Source organism: Delphinus delphis, chromosome 4 (assembly GCF_949987515.2).
Source record: "Delphinus delphis chromosome 4, mDelDel1.2, whole genome shotgun sequence".
In the NCBI taxonomy this organism is placed as follows: Eukaryota; Metazoa; Chordata; class Mammalia; order Artiodactyla; family Delphinidae; genus Delphinus; species Delphinus delphis.
The window spans coordinates 47,765,315-47,785,741 of NC_082686.1; the positions used below are offsets into that span (position 1 = coordinate 47,765,315).

The 20,427-nt window shown below is 41.2% G+C and overlaps 1 protein-coding gene across 1 annotated transcript in view; it reads left to right on the forward strand.

Moving 5' to 3' along the window:
* The window catches only part of LNP1 (leukemia NUP98 fusion partner 1), a 37,585-nt gene that overhangs the window by 11,691 nt on the left and 5,467 nt on the right, over positions 1-20,427 (forward strand). Inside the window, exon 4 of the mRNA XM_060010548.1 lies at positions 9,752-9,946. Within this exon, the coding sequence (XP_059866531.1) occupies positions 9,791-9,946 (156 nt within the window). The 5' untranslated portion in view covers positions 9,752-9,790. The remainder of the gene's footprint in view (positions 1-9,751; positions 9,947-20,427) is intronic.

The window sequence follows — 20,427 nt, forward strand, 5'->3', positions numbered from 1 at the left end:
CAACTGTCCCCTGCCCTCTCTCCCCCTTGGCAACCACAAGTCTGATCTCTATATCTGTGAGTCTGTTTCTGTTTTGTAGGTAAGTTCATTTGTGTCATATTTTAGATTCCACGTGTAAGTGATATCATATGGTATTTGTCTTTCTCTTTCTGACTTACTTCACTTAGTATGATAATCTCTATGTCTATCTGTGTAGCTGCAAATGGCATAATTTTGTTCTTTTTTATGGCTGAGTAATATTCCATTGTATATATAAACCACATCTTCTTTAACCATTCAACTGTCGATGGACATTTAGGCCATTTCCGTGTCTTGGCTATTGTAAATAGTGCTGCTGTGAACATAGGGGCGCATGTATCCTTTTAAATTATAGTTTTGTCTGGATATATGCCCAGGAGTGGGATTGCTGGATCATATGGCAACTCTATTTTTAGTTTTTTGAGGAACTTCCGTACTGTTTTGCATAGTGGCTGCGCCAATTAACATTCCCACCAACAGTGTAGGAGGGTTCCAGTTAGGGAAAGTTTTATATCACTACAGGGGACTGGTTACCAGCCAAGTTCCCAGATACCAGTTAAGGGCCAACCTTGCAAGGAGGCCTTTCTAAGGATAGGCAGTCTCAGCCTTCTGTGTTACCTCTTTTCTGCCGAGTCCACCTTCTTGGCCAAGGCATTTTTAGAGCAAAATTATTTTCAGTAGGACCCCATGCAGCAGGGTGAAAGTATCCTGTAATATTGACTTTTGTTATGCCCTCTAGGGGTCCTGGATTTAGCCAATTTAAACAAATCCCATTAAAAATAAAGATGATTCTTAGAAAGCTAGGTGGCTTTCTCCTTAAGTTTTTGTATTAACCTTTTTTAACCTGGCCTGAGCCATCGATTCAAGCACAGCACAATCCTGACTGGTAAGTTGAAGCTGATCTGCGTGCCTTCCAGGACTGAGATGGTCCATGATAGTCAAGGTACACACAGAGAGTACCCTTGGAAACAAAAAGTGTGCAACTGTTAAGTCACCCCAACAAGGACACACATTAGTCAGGCAATACAGGTTAACGAGGCTTCCAGTGTGGCTTCCCACTGTGGATCCTTCTGCCTTAGGGCTCTCTGTCCAGTCCAAATAATTCAGTTGAGTACCTAGTTTTAGAAGGATTTCCAGAAGGCAGTCAGTTTCAATCAGTTTTGCTTGTCTTTGACATCAGTTCATTTGCCTCATGAGTGGGGACAACATCTACAGGTGTTCTTCGTGGAAATTTAGGAGCTGGGGACATTCCCTGTTGTGTCACAGTCAGTGTTGTTAGGTGTGCTCATAGGCTCAGCAGTCAGTCTGAATTCAAGACCTTACAGCATCTTGGGAAGGCAGCATTGGCATTCAGGAGTGGTTCTTTTTTTTTTTGGCCGTACTGTGCAACTTGCGGGATCTTAGCTTCCAGACCAGGGATTGAAACTGGGACCCTGGAAGTGAAAGCGCCGAGTCCTAACCACTGGACTGCCAGGGAATTCCCCCAGGAGCAGTTCTGAAAAACAGCAGTTATAAAAAACAGAAATCATTACTGTCCACCTTTCCCTGCATCTCCCAGGTGCTGGCTTTTTGTTTTTTCTGTGTTATTACAAAATCAGTGTGTCTCATACAGTAATCTTAACTTTACATTTTTTTCCCAATCATTTTTTATTCTCATCTAGACCTTTCAGCAGGAAGTGTTTGGTATAAAGAGAGTGTTGAGAATTTAGCTAAGCTACTCCATGCTGTTGCTGCCTCAGCATCTATTTTGTTTGGCCAAGCAGCCAGCAGTGACCTTAAACTGACACTAGTCCCCTCAGGCAAACCCATGCCCCAGATGGCAGCTCACAGAGTCACAAGGAAATGTAAGTTCCTGATATGACCTCCCCAACAGCCCTTGTGATCAACAATCTCCCCTGCTTCCCAGTGCCTTCCCCTATATGCTCCTTAGATAAGACCAATAAGACCTTTGTGGGATTTATCAGAACCCTGCTCTTTTGGTTTGAATTGACCAAATCAGGCCTTAGCCCGGGAACCACAAAGCACTCTACCCATAGACTCTAATAAAAACATGTTCCCCAGGTCCTGCTTCTCTCTGTCTGCACTCTGCCTTGACCTCCCCATGTGGTCCCTCAAAGCATGCCAGGTACTTCCTCCAGGACCTGTGAGTAATAAACTTCTCTATTTTAATTCCTCTTGTGATCTACTGTTGAACTGCAACTCACCATCTGATACTCTGCACTCCACTTAATAAGTATTAATTTAACAAATCCAAACAGAGGAATAGAAAAATTTACATAGAAAAACAATTTTAATAAACTTAGCCAGAAAGACACATCATGTTCAGGAACTGGTAGGACAAAATCCTGAATTTTCAAGAATTTTCATAATGTGTTTACATAACTCTGACGCCTGTCATCCTGATCATTTATTCAGTAAATAGCCCAGAAAAGACCAATCTCTGTCTGGGGACAGCTATGTTTAATAATCAAAATTCCTAACTAAGAAGAAATGTGAGTGAAGTAGAATCAGGTCATCAGTCCATTGTAAATTTCAAATAATCTTAAAATCCAAACACAAGTCAACAGCAGTGAGACATGCCTGGGAAGGGGATAAGAACCCTATCTGTTAGGAGTGGGTGCAGAGGTCCCCTCCCCGTAATGTGCTCTCTCCCAACTTGGAGCTTTCGACAGGAATCACAAGTTAGATTTCTTGTGATTAATCATCTCAGATGCAATTAGTTCCTGCATTATACAGATCAAGCCACTAGAAGCTTGGTTTCATATGGTCCCGTCAGAGAACAAGCACTTTCCCATGGGCATCTGCAAGATACCTGTGTGGTCCAGTCAGCATCCATAATGTTTTTATAGTTTATGGCCCCATAAGGGGGGAGGGTCTTAAATCTACAATAGTCCCAGAGTCTGAGTTCTGTTCATTGAGCCTATGTCTGCTTTTAGAGGTCCATCACAATCCTTATGGACCAGCACAATCATTATGAGGTTTGATTCTACTGATAGGTCCAGGCAAATAGGATTTCTGAATTCAGGATTCCAAAAAGGACTTTTCTTCTTTAGCAGCGGCAAAGCCAAGAGACTACTGGGCCAGACAGTGAGGTTTCAAGTCCTTCTAAGCCCCTTTTATCTTGTCAGACTTAAAGTCCAAATTGACCCATTCAAAAATACGCACATTAGGCTGGAAAATCATCAGCCTCTAAGGGTTAGACATCTGCTTTTTTAAAAATATCTTTATTGGAGTATGATTGCTTTACATTGTTGTGTTAGTTTCTGCTGTACAACGAAGTGAATCAGCTATATGTATACATATATCCCCATCCCCTCCCTCTTGAGCCTCCCTCCCACCCTCCCTATCCCACCCCTCTAGGTGGTCACAAAGCACGGAGCTGATCTCCCTGTGCTATGTAGCTGCATCCCACTAGCTATCTATTTTGCATTTGGTAGTGTACGTATGTCAGTGCTACTCTCTCACTTCGTCCCAGCTTACCCTTCCCCCACTGTGTCCTCAAGTCCATTCTCTACATCTGCATCTTTATTCCTGCCCTGCCACTAGGTTCATCAGTACCGTTTTTTTAGATTCCATATATGTGAGTTAGCATACGGTATTTGTTTTTCTCTTTCTGACTTACTTCACTCTGTATGACAAACTCTAGTAGACATCTGATTTTATAAGAACTTATTAGCAAACTAAAACTTGCCTTTTAAAATGCAAAAGTTGATTTTCCTGTGGAGATTTTCTCTCCTTTTATGTTGTCTACCTTTTCCCATAGACTCCAACGGGCAAAAATCTTAGCAAAAATAATCAGATGTGAGATTTCGATACCCAAAGAGTTTAAATTTTAACCCATCCAGCAAAAGAGTTTACATTTTAACCCATTCCAGCAAAAAGCAAGGAATTTATGTTCTACTAACACCGTTTATTGGGCAGCTTTCCCTGACTGCGATAATCCCTCTAACATGTATGAAATTACAAGCATATAGTATTTTACATTTATTTTTATCATACATCCAGAAGCAATAGCCACAAAATAAAAAGCCATTTTTCTGAAAGTCTCTCTCTCTTTCTCTCTCTCTGTTTTTCATTGCAAGTTTACACAATCCCCTAGCAGTAAACTCAATGCTTTCAGAATTGACATTACAGCTGCTTAGAGATCCCAGCTGGAATGCAAGGGGCTGCTGTACCAGTGGATAAAATGTTGTTTTCCCCTTCTCCTTTATTTCTGATTTATCTAAAGTTTGTCTTGGCACTGACAGTCTTTTCCCCTCCCACCTGGAGGAGAGAACAAAACCCTAAGGCATCATCCAGGCTGCAATTGCAATTTTTAATCTCCTCACTTCAGCCACCATTGCCAAAAGCAGCCAGCACACTCAATGAGCCAATCCTTCTGGAGTTGGATGTATCATTTTAAAATTTCATAGGTAATCTCTACCTTTCATAGCAAACGTCATCTCTGCTGCCGTTTCATATCACAGATGACTAGGTAGCCACTTGGCATTGAAAGTTTATCATTATGTCCCCTTCATCCTTTTTCTAAATACTGCTTTAGCCATATTTCAGTGAGTTGGGCTTGTTTTAGTGAATCCCATTTCTGATACCAACTGCCACCCCCAGTTTGGAGATTTGTTAGAAGAATCCACAGGACTCATCATATAGTTGTATTTGTGGATAAGGTTTATTACACAGGATACAAAGGATACAAAGCAAAATCAAAAAGGGAAAGGCATATTGGGTGAAGTCTGAAGGATACCAGGAATAAATTTCCAAAATTCCTTTTTCCAGGTAAATCTCATAGGATGTGCTTAATTCCACCAGCAATGAGTTGTGGCAACACGTGTGAAATGTTTTCTACATGTTCATTAAAGACTTAGTGCTCAGGGTTTTTCTGGGTACTGGTCATGTAGGTACCCTACTGTGAACTGAATATCTGTGGGCCTTCAAAGTTCATATGTTAAAGCCTAATCCCCAATGTGGTGGTATTTGGAGATGGGACCTTTGGAAGGTATATAGGTCATGAGGCTGGAGCTATCAGGAATGGGATTAGTGCCTGTGTGGTTAGTTTAAATGTCAATTTGACTAGCTATGCGGTGCCCAGATTAAACATTATTTCTGGGTGTATCTGTGAGGATGTATCTAGATAAGATTAACATTTGAATTGGTGGGCTCAATAAAGTAAATAGGCCAATGTGGGTGGGCATGATACAATCAGTTGAGGGCTGGAATAGAACAGAAGGCAAAAGAAGGAGAAATTCACCCTTTTTTCTTGTCTTACTGCTTGAGCTGGGCGATCTCATCTCATCTTTTCCTGCTCTTGGACTGGGACTTATCAATACATCACTGCTTTCCCTGGAGGCCTTAGGACTCAGACTGAATTACGCCACTGGCATTCTTGGGTCTCCAGCTAGCAGATGGCAGACGGTGGGGCTTCCCAGTCTCCATGACTGTATGAGCCAATTCCTCATAATAAATTCTCCATATATATATATATATACCTTCTTTTCCCGCACATTTTCCAATATCTAAATTGTTTCTTGTTTTTTTTTTTTTTTTTTTTTTTGCGGTACACAGGCCTCTCACTGTTGTGACCTCTCCCGTTGTGGAGCACAGGCTCCGGACGCGCAGGCTCAGCGTCCATGGCTCACGGGCCCAGCCGCTCCACGGCATGTGGGATCTTCCCGGACCGGGGCACGAATCCGTGTCCCCTGCATCGGCAGGCGGACTCTCAACCACTGCGCCATCTGGGAAGCCCCCTAAATTGTTTCTGTGTATAAGGCATTAAGGGGAGGGCACAGAAGTCCAAGAAACTGATATTACTCAAAGAGGTTTTAAGATAAAGTCCTATTTCCTTTTCCCTGAAATACTTTGAAGTAATAATTAGATATTATCCGCTCTGGTTTCTCCATCCCCTGCCCACAGATTTATTTTTGTTTCAGAAACACACTTCAGAAAACACACTTCTGTCTTAGGAGGAATAGAAAAGAATAGGTCCATCCATAGTCAACTTTTGTGGACAGACCTGGTCCTGTTTCCCCAAGAAAAATTATTTGATTTCTTTCTTTAATAACAGAGACAACCAACAGTGATGACATAGAATTATGTGTTTTCTTTTCTCATCTGGGTCATTGAGAAGTCAGGCTTCTTCCATTCTTTAATAAAAATATTACAAAGTAACAAGCATGCGCCATGTTATTTAAAGCAAGAAATAAAAATGTTGCAAGCCATGTTGTGCTTTGGTTACTTTCCCTTAGTAACACAAGTTGTAGAATAGTGCTCTAGGTACATTGGTTACAGTTAAGCCAATTTTTACAGCTCAAGGAAGAATTTTTATATGGAAAATGTCCAAGAATGCCTCTATTTAAAAATGCAAGATTTAACTGGACAGCTACATGTAAAAGAATGAAATTAGAACACTACCTAACACCATACACAAAAATAAACTCCAAATGGATTAAAGACCTAAGTATAAGACCAGACACTATAAAACTCTTAGAGGAAAGCATAGGAAAAACACTTTTTGACATAAACCACAGCAAGATCTTTTTTGACCCACCTTCTAGAGTAATGGAAATAAAAACAAAAATAAATAAATGGGACCCAATTAAACTTAAAAGCTTTTGCACAGAAAAGGAAACCATAAACAAGACAAAAAGACAACCCTCAGAATGGGAGAAAATATTTGCAAATGAAACAATGGACAAAGGATTAATCTCCAAAATATACAAACAGCTAATGGAGCTCAATATCAAAAAAACAAGCAATTAAAATAAAAAATGGGTGGAAGACCTAAATAGACGTTTCACCAAGAAGACATACAGATGGCCAAGAGGCACATGAAAAGATGCTCAACATCACTAATTATTAGAGAAACGCAAATCAAAACTATAATGAGGTATCACCTCGCACTGGTCAGAATGGCCATTATCAAAAAATCTAGAAACAATAAATGCTGGAAAGGGTATGGTGAAAAGGGAACACTCCTGTGCTTTTGGTGGGAATGTAAATTGATACAGCCACTATGGAGAACAGTATGGAGGTTTCTTAAAAGACTAAAAATAGAACTACCATATGACCCAACAATCCCACTACTTGGCATATACCCGGAGAGAAAACCATAATTCAAAAAGAGACATTCACTACAATGTTCATTGCAGTACTATTTACAATAGCCAGGACATGGAACCAACCTAAATGTCCATCGACAGATGAATGGATAAAGAAGATGTGGCACATATATACAATGGCAAGTACTCAGCCATAAAAAGAAACAAAATTGAGTTATCTGTAGTGAGGTGGATGGAACTAGAGTCTATCATTCAGAGTGAAGTAAGTCAGAAAGAGAAAAACAAATACCGTATGCTAACACATATATATGGAATCTAAAAAAAAAAAAAAAAAGGTACTGATGAACCTAATTGCAGGGCAGGAATAAAGACACAGGCTTAGAGAGTGGACTTGACACGGTGGTCAGGGGGAAGCTGGGGCAAAGTGAGAGTAGCATCGACATATATATACTAACAAATTTAAAATAGTTAGCTAATGGGAAGCAGCAGCATAGCACAGGGAGGTCAGCTCGGTGCTTTGTGACCACCTAGAGGGGTGGGATAGGGAGGGTGGGAAGGAGGCTCAAGAGGGAGGGGATGTAGGGATATATGTATGCATATGGCTGATTCACTTTGTTGTACAACAGAAACTAATTGTACTGTGAAGCAATTATAATCCAGTAAATATCTATTAAAAAAATAGAAAGAGTAGTATTCCAGAGTAGTGTTTCCCAAAATGTATTCCGCCACATATTAGCTCTAAGAGTTGACCTTTGAAAAATGGATCCCATGGTCAAATAAATCTAGGTAATGTAGCAGAGCTATTCCTCTCTCATAGAGTTTAACCATTAGTGCATTAAAGGCTCTGATAAGTACAGCTATAAAGGACTTGTTTTTTGGACAATTCATGGAACTGGTGTTTCCTTAACACACTTCAGGATACACTGCCTCTGACAGAGGCTGTAATTGTCCCTTGTAACCATTCTCTTTTTCCTTTTAGTAAGAGAATCTCTGAATTGCAGTGAGGTACATAGCTTTCCAGGTAAACACTACATTTTCTAGCTTCTTTATAACCGGTTGCAGCTGTGTGAATGATTTTTTTGCCAGTAGAATGTGAGCAAAATTGATGTGAGCAAAACGGAGTGTTGCTCCTTTGAAAGGAAGTTGCTTGCCCTCTACTTTCCCCATTCTTGCTGGCTGGAACGCTAAATTGCTGGTGACTCAGTTTTGACCATCTAGCCAGACAACACTGCAGGGGATGCCAAATGAAAAGATATAAGGAGTCTGGGTCCTGGATGTTTTTGAGGACTCGCCGTTTATATCTGAATTGTTTCATGGAAGATAAATAAAATTCATTTTGTTAGAAGCATTCAAAAAAAAAAAGCGAGATTTATCAAAAGTTTCTTGGAATACTGGCAGAATGGTGGAGAGAACCCGGACTTTGTTATACTCCTTGCTCAAATGTGGCTGTGAAGCTTAGTAGTAATTTCACCTTGTGGAAATGATGATCTATTTGAATCTCAAGTTCCTCATCAATAAAATATGACGAAAATATCCCAGACACAGGCTTGTTAATAATGAAAATAGCGTACGTAAAATACTTGACTCCATATCTGGTGCAAAGTAAGGGGATCAATAAATGTAATATTCTCCTTACCTTGGGGAAAAAAAAACACTAAAAGACAGGGACTCTAATGCTCATAGAAGCTTTATTTATAATAGTCCCAACTGTAAACAACCCAAGTGGTAGCCCGAAATGACCATCAATATTAGACTGAATTTTTAAAGGTTGGATAATCATACTATGCAATACTATACAGCATGGATAAATCTCACTAACATAATGTTAAGTGACACGAAATAATACATACTATATAATTCCATTGAAAGAAAGTTCAAAAACAGGCAAAATTAATCTACAGTGTCAGAGGTCAGAAGTCTTAGCCTTTTGGAGGGAGGTTAGGTTGGAAGGGGGAAAGAAGGAGACTGCTGGGGTACTGGAAAGAGTCTATGTCTTTACCTGCATAGTTGTGGTCATTAGAAGGGTATATGTACGTAAAAGTTCATCAAACTGTACACTTAAGATTTGTACATTGCACATGTACATTATTTACCTTTGTACATATAAAAATAATATATCAACCCCCCAAAAAATTCCTCCTGTTTCTTTTGTCCCAGGAGCTAGATTTTATATCAATATCGAATTTATTCATTAGGAGAATATCTGGCTCTAGATATGACACACCATAGCTGGCTATCTTGCAGGCTGAGTCAGTCCCTTGTAAGTGGCCCCATTTCAGAGCTGGCCTGGAGGTGACAGGCATATTATGAAGGTCGTGCTCCAACACCATTAACAGCTGGAGATGCCATCACATGCCATCAGCAGCAAAACACAGGGAAAACCAGGCAGTGGACTGTGCTTCCCACCCTTAGGCTGCGAGGCACAAGCCCCAGCAATGGAAGGATTAAAAAGCATCTCAATTTAAGAAGACAGGGAGAGGGGAGGGGAATGTGGGCTGCACAATTTATAAATAGACATTACCAGAGGCTGCCTGATGGTGAAGTGGTTGTTTAGTAAATCTTTCTCCTTTAAGGATTCCATTATCAGAGACCATTTGAAAACATCAGTTTCGTTTTGTCTTTTGAGGGAGATCCTGGGTTTCATCAAGTCAGCCCTGTTGGGTAATATTTCTCTCTGGCAGATTTAGGAACAGGCCTTCGATATTTTGAATCACCTTTACATGGAGCACAAAGATGATGACGATGATGATGTGTCTTTTGCCAAATGGATGAGCAGCTTCTGGGGTCACAGCTGGATAGAGGAGGATGAGAGAGGACTCCGGGACCGCCATGGATCACAGAACTCCAGTTACAGGAAAACCTCCCTGCCCTGCCGAGTGAGTTATTATGACGGAACCGGGGGAGAGCTAGACTAGGGGAAGGGGATTTCTCTTAGATCTTTTTGAGAGTCCTTTGGTATAAAGTTATCTTTGGTTGAAAGTGAGTACTTCCAAACCTTTTTTTATACTCACAAAAATCCCTTTTATCGTTTTGTCTTGTCCTCCAAGGGACCTGATTTTCATCTATTAAGTAATGATTCCTTCATTTTTAGCAACCTAAGACATATTTAACCGCTATTCAGAGCTCCTGATAAGCCTGGCATAATCCTATTGGGTGGTAATATAATTCAAGCCAAAGGAAAGAAACCTGATGTTATAGTCTGTGTAGGATTGTTGTGGATCACTGTTTGATTTCCAATAGTCTTTTTGAAATACTGAAAATAGCTCCACTATTTGGTGACATCTAAGGAATTGGGGATTCCACATAATAAATCACTACCTCTGATAAATCTGATACACTCTTTCTGCTGGTTCTCATTTGGTTTCCTGGTGGGAGACAAAGCCAACATTCTACCACCCTCAGCACTATTTTTCCATGGCTAGGCAGAGCACCCGGTGTCAGGGGAGCAGGAAAGCTCCCAAGAGGGGAGCAGGTGGGCCTGACCAGGTGTGGACTCAGCAGTGGGTACACATGTCACTTAGAATTCCAGCTACCAGAGAATATTTCTCCAACCCCCTGCTACTGCTAACTCCAGAACCAAATAAGTTTTGGGGTAATGTTATTTTATTTTTAGCTCCAGAGTTCCCAGAAGCATAATGCATGTGAAGTAATTAAAACTTGTAAGGCAATCTTTTACGCCCAATGATCATCAAGTTTTTTTTTTTTTTTTGCGGTACGCGGGCCTCTCACTCTCGTGGCCTCTCCCGTTGCGGAGCACAGGCTCCGGACGCGCAGGCTCAGCGGCCATGGCTTATGGGCCCAGCCGCTCCGCGGCATGTGGGATCTTCCCGGACCGGGGCACGAACCCGTGTCCGCTGCATCGGCAGGCAGACTCTCAACCACTGCGCCACCAGGGAAGCCCAATCATCAAGTTTGAGGAATAAGACCTCTCTGAGACACAAATATTTGAAAATAGATCTCTTACCAAACGCGTAATCAGGGACAAAGGGCGCATTTCAACACCTCATTGAACTTCAGGTTCTTTAAGTAAAAAAGGAGAGAGGTTACACTGGTTGATCTCCAAGAACCCTTCTAGCTCTCGCTTTCCATGATTCTGTTATAAAATAAACACCTGCTTATCACACTCTCATTTCAATCTCTTATGCCCACTTTGAGTGAGGTATACATAATGTGTGAACCAGGAGTATGACTAGTGTTCAGCCAGACAGTGAGAACCAGGAAGAAACAAAGAGAAAAAATGAGATTCGCTATTGATCACAACAGCCCTTTGGAGCCGCAGAAACTATGAAATCAAAGAAAGAAACATGACTTATAAAATATAGTTTCTTGAATAAATTTTAATATCTGTTAGACTTTAAAAACTGGGATAATCTACCCTATTTCAAGAATCCACTTATAGGTTACAATATTGTTTGCCTTAAGCTCTTGGGGAATAGCAAAATTTATTTTGTATAACATTTCTAAATGGGGTCCATATATCTTTTCCTGCTCGTACTGGCTTTGGACATTTGCCTGAATTAACCTGTTTAGATTCTCTGAGTTGACAATGAATTCCATAATTATCAGGCTAACATGCAGAAAGCATGTGTTTATCTAAGGAGACAAATCATGGGATAAACATGACAACCTGACTGAGTTGAGAAAACACAGATCAGGGGACCTTGGGTGATGTGGGCAGAGTCCTAGAAAATGGGGGGTCTGATTCTTCATCTCTATTCACACAATGCCATGTATTTGTGAAGTGAATCTGTAGTTGGATACTTAAGTTTTCCTAACTCTAAGATGTGCTCAAATTTTTCGTACTTTAGAGATATGAGAAAAATTAGGTTTTGAAGTTTTGTGTTTTGCTTTGAGCTCAATAAAAGACCTTAAAAAAAAAAAAAGCTGGGCTTCCCTGGTGGCACAGTGGTTGGGAGTCCACCTGCCGATGCAGGGGACGCAGGTTCGTGCCCCGATCCGGGAGGATCCTGCATGCTGCGAAGCGTCTGGGCCCGTGAGCCATGGTCACTGAGCCTGCACTCTGCAACGGGAGAGGCCGCAGCGGTGAGAGGCCCGCGCACCGCAAAAAAAAAAAAAAAAAAAGCTTACTTTTAGCCTTATCTTTTTCCTTCTCTCCCCACTGCTCCACTCTAAGGCTCTTCCCTCTTGCAACCTATTAGTAACCTACATCCATCAGTATTGCATGCAAAGGAAGAGAAGAATTTTCCCCTTCTTTCCTATTTGAATGTGGTTTCTATTATGGCTCTTTGGCCTCATGGTTCTTGCAAAACCATAGCGATGGAGCATTAAATCATTAAACATATTTATAGAACACCTACTGTGTGCCAGGCATTGTGCAAGGCACAATAGGATTACAGGGAAAAAGAAGACATATGGTGTTTGTTCTTGTGGCACTTCTAATCTGGTGGAAGACACAAATTTGGCAGGAAGAATGAGGTAGACAAGGGGTAAAACTTGGTCCTTCTCAGAGAACACTACTTTTTGACAAGACTCATTATAATCTGCGACTGCTGATTTAAAGCAAATTAAAAAATCTAACTTTACTCTCCTGAGGTGCTTGGTGAAAAAAAAATAAGGTAAGTAATATGAAGTCTCTCTTATTACTCTCTCATATGAAGGTAGAACTAATCTACCCTCTCCCTCCATCGTCACAGGAATACAAACTTGAAGTAGAACAATCTCCATATCCCTTATTTATTCTACTCATTGAAAGTGAATTTTAAATAGTCTATTTGACTTTTTAGTCATCTTCTCCTTCAGCTTAACATGGTTTTCTTAACACTGTTCTATACAGTTAGGGCCTGGTGGAAGGGAGGATTATGCTGAATGAAAGATCTCTTCAAGGAGGAACTGAGTTCCCTGACCTGGGGCTTTGCTAACTCAACATGGACTTTCTCAGTGCTTCTTTGATGCTCACATAAGCACATGTGCTGGTCTACATCATATCATTTGAGGGGTACAAAATAAACCTCTACCTATCTGCACACAAGGGATTTTTTTTTCTTTTTGAAAATATAAAAGAGATGCAAGAGGGAGGGGATATGGGGATATATGTATGCGTATAGCTGATTCATTTTGTTATAGAGTAGAAACTAACACAACACTGTAAAGCAATTATACTCCAATAAAGATGTTAAAAAAAAAATCACCTTTAACCAATTTTATATTCTGTCATCATATTCTCAATTTAAAACTGTAGCAGATATATCTAATTTTAATTTTTATCTCTGATTGACCCAAGGGTGGCTACACACTCTCGTCCTTGTAGTATCTCACTGCAGCGGTGGTCCTCCTGTAGTTGCTCACTACAGGGATGGGGTGGGGCATGGCCTCCTTAGAGGATTTCTCAAACCCGAAGAGAGAGGGGATGCCCTAAAGTTTCATGACAAACAGTGGTTCCTTGTTTTTCAGATTAAATTTGTATTTAATTTTAAGAGGAGACAATGCCTTAATCCAAAGAAATGAAACTACGAATAGAATTTCAGGCATCAGGGATGTTTCTACAGAGGAGCTTTTATCATAATGTTCCATGGACTTGTTTCTTCTACCAGATGCTGAGATAGAGGAGTTGCTGGGAAGGCAGCAGAGTGGAGTGGGTAAGAGTGAGGGCTCTGGCAGCATTACTCTGAGCAAGTTACCTAACCTCTCTCTGTCTGAGATTCCCTCTATGTAAATGGAATTGATGATAATAGTACATACGTCATATGGGTATTGTTAAGATCCAGTGAGTAATGTATACAGCGTGCTTAGGACAGTGCCTGATACCTAATAAGTACTTCTTCTCCTCCTCTCCTACCCTGCACCTTCCCCTCTCCATCCTCCTCCTCCTTCTTATGTGTTAGAGTTTAAAATGTCTTTTAGTTTCCCTAAAGGATGCCCAGTGGATGGTAACTGGCCTACCATGTTGTTTGTTTTTTGTTTTTCTGTTTTTTTTTGCAGTACGCGGGCCTCTCACTGTTGTGGCCTCTCCCGTTGTGGAGCACAGGCTCCAGACGCGCAGGCTCAGCGACCATGGCTCACGGGCCCAGCCGCTCCGCGGCATGTGGGATCTTCCCGGACCTGGGCACAAACCCGTGTCCCCTGCATCGGCAGGCGGACTCCCAACCACTGCGCCACCAGGGAAGCCCTGACCTACCGTTTTACCAGTTGAACACTTGAATCTTTTTTTTTTCCTGATGCTGTTGCCATATATAGCTAGTTGACTATAACCCTCTTGGCTCTGTTGATAGGCAATTAGTCTACATTATAAAATATTCCTCACATAAAATTCTTTTAGACTAATTCCTAAAACCTACAAATTATTATTACTTTCGTAATCGAATTCTGTTACAACTGGTACATTATTAAAAGTCACGTTTACAGGAAGCTTCACATAGAAATAGAATGAAGTTGTTGCTGCTGTTGAAGACAGAAGTTTGGGATTATTCAGCCAAGGAAGAGATGTCTTACGCTTAGACATGGCACTTTACCTCTCCTGTAAAGTCACTAGTCACATGTCATAGGCAAGTCACTTAGCCAAACTAAGATTCATTTTCTTCATCTGTAAAAGGGGAAGAATAACTCCCTTGTAGGATTTGTTCTGAGGTTAGATATAAGGGCATGGTCCCCGGAGTCCCTGACACACACGGTGCACTAAGATTCAACATGGGTCTTACTGTCTCAACACCTGGATCTTTCTCCCTCTTGTTTCTCATCTTGCTGTTGATGGGTGGCTCAGGTGCTTTCATTTACTCAGAGGGCAGGAGGGGTACAACTGAAGGGTGATTGCAATTAAACCCAGAATAAAAAACATCAAGTAGTTAAGTTCTTGAAGTGAAGATGTTACATAACTTTTTTTTTTTTTTTTTAAGTGAGGACCTATGGCTTGGGGTTAGAGAGTGCATAGGATTTATTTTTTGACAGAAATGTTTTTCTGGGACCACAGTAGGAAACAGCATTGTTTTTCAGAGGCCTGTTTTCTAGTGAGAGTCAGGGCACTGGGTGGTTATTGCTCAGAAAATCCATGCCTGCTGCAGGCTTTGTAGCCTGGGAGCTGGAGAGTCCAGGTGTCGAGCTCGGAGCGTGGGGATCCCATTCCACGTTCTAGGGCCTGCTTCACGGCATGGGAGATAGATCCATAAGGTTGGTCCATGACCATGGAGGTGACAAGTCCAGACCTTGAAAAAGTCAGCTATTTAGGGCGTTGATTCAAGTCTTTGTGAGGGAACTTACATTAGAAGGGCATATAAAATTCCAAAAGTAGAGCTTACTTAGTAAGTAAACATTTTTAAAAGTGGTAGCTTTCTCCCTGTAACCAATTAGAGAACTCTTTTAAGCTTGTTTCTCACAAGGTCCCACACCAAAAGAGACTAACTGGAAATTTCATCTGCTATAAGGAGATATTGTTTATTTATATTGTGATGGAAACTCTTGCATTTTTTTTCAGGTCTCTCAATGGAAGAGGACATTTGTACAAACATCTGCATTTCACTCCCAGTCTCACATTTTTAAGTTTTATTTTTAAAATCTTAGTGTGGTGAGAATATGCAACATGAGCTCTAGTGTCTTTGGCAGATCTCTAAGTGTACAAGGCAATATTGTCATCTTTAGGCACAATGTTGTGCAGCAGATCTCTAAAACTTATTTTGCATAACTGAAATTTTATACCCATTGATTAGCAACTCCCCATATCCCCCTCCTCCCAGCCCTTGGCAGCCACCATTGTATTCTTGCTTCTTTCAGCTCGACCATTTCAGATACCTTATGTAATATTTGTCCTTCTGTGTCCCAGTCTCAAATTTTAAGTATTGTATTTTTCCTGATAATATAATACATGATCACTGTAGAAGACATGAAAAATACTAAAAAGGAGTAGGAAGAAAACAACCCCAGATTGCAGACAAAGGCTTTGATCACAGTTGGGTATGTTTTAAGATTGCCCATCTTATGATGTCCCCACAGCTTACCCATCCCAGCCCTCCCCCCTCCTCTCAGGCGCTCCCAGCCCTACCAGACTTCTCTTCCTTCTACGCCAGCAAGCTCCTTCTGTGGCAGGGCTTCTGCAAGTATGGTCTCATCCTCAGGCGGACAAGTGTTCTCTGTTTCCTAATTAACCCTGCTCACCCTTCAGATTGTAGCTTGTCACACCTTCACAGAAGTCTTCCCTCATCCTCCCAGTCACCTCAACACCCACCCAAATATATGTGGTTTTACTCTGCTATACCCTGTTATTGCACCTTGAACATTCCCTTAATAGCATTTGGCCAAGGATGCAGGCATATGCCCCATTTATTTATCTCCATTGCAGACATAAGTTCTAAGAGGGGGCCACTCTGTTTTGCTCCCCAATTTATCCATAGCACCAAGTACCACGTCTGACCTGCAGTAAATGGACTAATTTATACAGACTTACCTCACATATCTTAGCAACTTTACAAATCTTTTTTTAAAAATTTATTTTATTTAATTAATTTATTTTTGGCTGTGTTGGGTCTTCGTTGCTGTGCGCAGGCTTTCTCTAGTTGCAGCGAGCGGGGGCTACTCTGTTGCAGTGTGCAGGCTTCTCATTGCGGTGGCTATTCTTGTTGCGGAGCACGGGCTCTAGGCGCGCGGGCTTCAGTAGTTGTGGCATGCGGGCTCTAGAGCACAGCCTCAGTAGTTGTGGTGCACGGACTTAGTTGCTCTGCGTCATGTGGGAATCCTCCTGGACCAAGGCTCAAACCTGTGTCCCCTGCATTGGCAGGCGGATTCTTAACCACTGCACCACCAGGGAAGATCCAACTTTATAAATCTTTAACCATATTTCTGATTATTGTTTGAGAGTAAGTTTCTATATATGTGTATTAGTTTGCTCAGGCTGCCATAACAAAATACCACAGGCTGGGTGGCTTTAACAGCCATTTATTTCCTCATAGCTCTGGAGGCTGTAAGTCCAAGATCAAGGTGTCAGCAGGTTTGGTTTCTTCTGAGGCCTCTCCCCTTGGCTTGTATTGATAGATGGCACCTTCTCGCTGTGTCCTCACATGGTCTTTCCTCTGCGTGAGTATATCCCTAGTGTCTCTAATTTCCTTACTAATGTAAGAACATTAGTCAGATTGGATTAGGGCCACCCTAATGGCCTCATTTTAACTTAATCTTTAAAGACCCTATCCCAAATACTGTCATATTCTGAGCTACTCACGTAGGGCTTCAACATATGAATTTGGCAGGGTGGGAGTGGGGGGGAGGTACGACACAATTCAGCCCATAATAACGTGCAATGTATGGACCCAAGGAGGGAAATTATTTTAAGCCTTTTGACTCACTCATACTGCCAACGGCTTTCTAGGAAAGCTGTATCCATTTATAGTCCTACCAGCAAGGAATGACAGTGCCTATCCCCCAGCACTCTTACTAGTGTTAGTATTATTAAAAAAAAATTTTTGTTAACCTGGAAGGCAAAATTGTATGTGATATAATTTAACATAATTTTTGACTATCAATAAGCATAAACAATTTTTATGTTTGGTATTTCTTTTTCTTTCATTCTTTATACATTTATTCATTCAATATATATTTAATGAACTCATGCTATGAAGAAGGCAAAGTGCTGCATACTGAGATTCTAGCAGAGAATGAAATGTAGCCCCTGACATGAAGGAGCATACAGTCTAATGGAGAAGAGAGATGTGTAACAAAATTAACCAAATTATTGATGACAGCTATGATAAGTGTCATAAAGAAGTGTGAGATCTCAGGAGAGTGTCTAAATGGTGGTTCAGGGGCCTGAACCAATTGGGGTGGTAGGAAAGGCTTTCTGGGGAAATGCAGTTTCCACGGTGACTGAAGGGTGATTAGCCAGGGATGAGGCGAAGCGATGGGGTTGTGGGCGGAGTCACAGCCAGAGAGGACCACTTGTGAAAGTGCCTGTGCTGGGCAGGAGCAGGTGAGCTGGAGGAACTGACAGAAGACCAGTGAGGCTATGTCACTGAAGAGGTGAGGGTGGTGCAAGATGAGGTGTAAAGTGAAATGTGATCAGGTATGAATTTGACGTTGTTTTAACTATGCTGGCTGCTGTGGGAAAAGTGAAATAAAGTGAGTTAGGATGAATGCAGGATATCCACTACTACGAGGCTGCTGCTGGAATCTGGGTGAAAGGTAATGATGACTTGGATTAGGGTAGTAACAGTGGTGCTGGAAAAAAGTAGATGGTTTTGAGAGACATTTAAGAGGTGGAATCTGCTGACTTGGCAATTGGATGTGGAGGGGGGCTTCTGAATTACTGGTCTGAGTAACCGGGCAAATGGTGGTGCCGGTTTCTGAGTTCTGGGACACTTGAGAAGCAGGCTTGGGAAGGAGAGATGATGAATTCAAATTTGGACAAGTCAGGTGGGGTGCCTGTGGGTTACCAAGAGGAGAAGTTGAGTGGGCAGAAGCTCAGAAGAGAGGTCTGGGCTAACAAATAAATCAGAAACTCGGTTATAGATGGAAATTGAAGCCTGGGGGTGAGACATTGAGGGAGACAGTGTAAAGTAAGAAAGCAAAGGAAGGGAAGGAGGACTAGTTTAGAGTGTCGGGGGACGCCAACAGTTATGAGTAGTTAGAAGGGAGAAGTGAGCAAAAATGTCTAAAACACAGTGGCAGAAAGATCAAAGGGAAACCAAGAGGGTGCAGTGGTAGAAGGCAAGGGAAAGGCTGTTTCCAGAAGGGTTCAATAGGCAACTGGGTTGAATGCTATGGAGTGACTAAAGACCATTAAGTGCCCAGAATTTGGCAACACGGAGACCAATATCCTGACTAACATTAGTGTTAGATGAAAAAGTGTGATATAGCCTCATCCACCAGAGGGCAGACAGCAGAAGCAAGAAGAACTACAATCCTGCAGCCTGTGGAACAAAAGCCACATTCACAGAAAGATAGACAAGATGAAAAGGCAGAGGCCTATGTACCAGATGAAGGAACAAGATAAAACCCCAGAAAAACAACTAAATGAAGTAGAGATAGGCAACCTTCCAGAAAAATAATTCAGAATAATGATAGCGAAGATGATCCAGGACCTCGGAAAAAGAATGGAGGCAAAGATTGAGAAGATGCAAGAAATGTTTAACAAAGACCTAGAAGAATTAAAGAACAAACGAACAGAAATGAACAATACAATAACTGAAATGAAAACTACACTAGAAGGAATCAATAATAGAATAACTGAGGCAGAAGAACGGGTAAGTGACCTGGAAGACAGAAAGGTGGAATTCACTGCTGCAGAACAGAATAAAGAAAAAAGAATGAAAAGAAATGAAGACAGCCTAAGAGACCTCTGGGGCAACATTAAACACAACAACATTTGCATTATAAGGGGCCCAGAGGAGAAGAGAGAGAGAGAAAGGACCTGAGAAAATATTTGAAGAGATTATAGTCAAAAACTTCCCAAACATGGGAAAGGAAATAGCCACCCAAGTCCAGGAAGCACAGAGAGTCCCAGACAGGATAAACCCAAGGAGAAACATGGTGAGACACATAGTAATCAAATTGGCAAAAATTAAAGACAAAGAAAAATTATTGAAAGCAGCAAGGGAAAAATGACAAATAACATACAAGGGAACTCCCATAAGGTTAACAGCTGATTTCTCAGCAGAAACTCTACAAGCCAGAAGGGAGTGGCATGATATACTTAAAGTGATGAAAGGGAAGAACTTACAACCAAGATTACTCTACCTGGCAAGGATCTCATTCAGATTTGATGGAGAAATCAAAAGCTTTACAGACAAGCAAAAGCTAAGAGAATACAGCACCACCAAACCAGCTCTACAACAAATGCTAAAGGAACTTCTCTAAGGGGGAAACACAAAAGAAGAAAAGGACCTACAAAAACAAACCCATAACAATTAAGAAAATGGTCATAGGAACATACATATCGACAATTACCTTAAACATGAATGGATTAAATGCTCCAACCAAAAGACACAGGCTTGCTGAATGGATACAAAAACAAGACCCATCTATATGCTGTCTACAAGAGACCCACTTCAGACCTAGGGACACATACAGACTGAAGGTGAGGGGATGGAAAAAGATATTCCATGCAAATGGAAATCAAAAGAAAGCTGGAGCAGCAGTACTCATATCAGATAAAATAGACTTTAAAATAAAGAATGTTACAAGAGACAAGGAAGGACACTACATAATGATCAAGGGATCAATCCAAGAAGAAGATATAATAATTATACATATATATGCACCCGACATAGGAGCACCTCAATACAGAAGGGAACTGCTAACAGCTATTTTTTGCCATATTACAAGGTACTACAGAGTGAGGCCTGGAAGGACTTGAAGGTAACAACTCCAGCTTTTTGACAAATTCTTTGAGAAACCTGAGGACCTCCCCCGCCCCTAAAGAGGT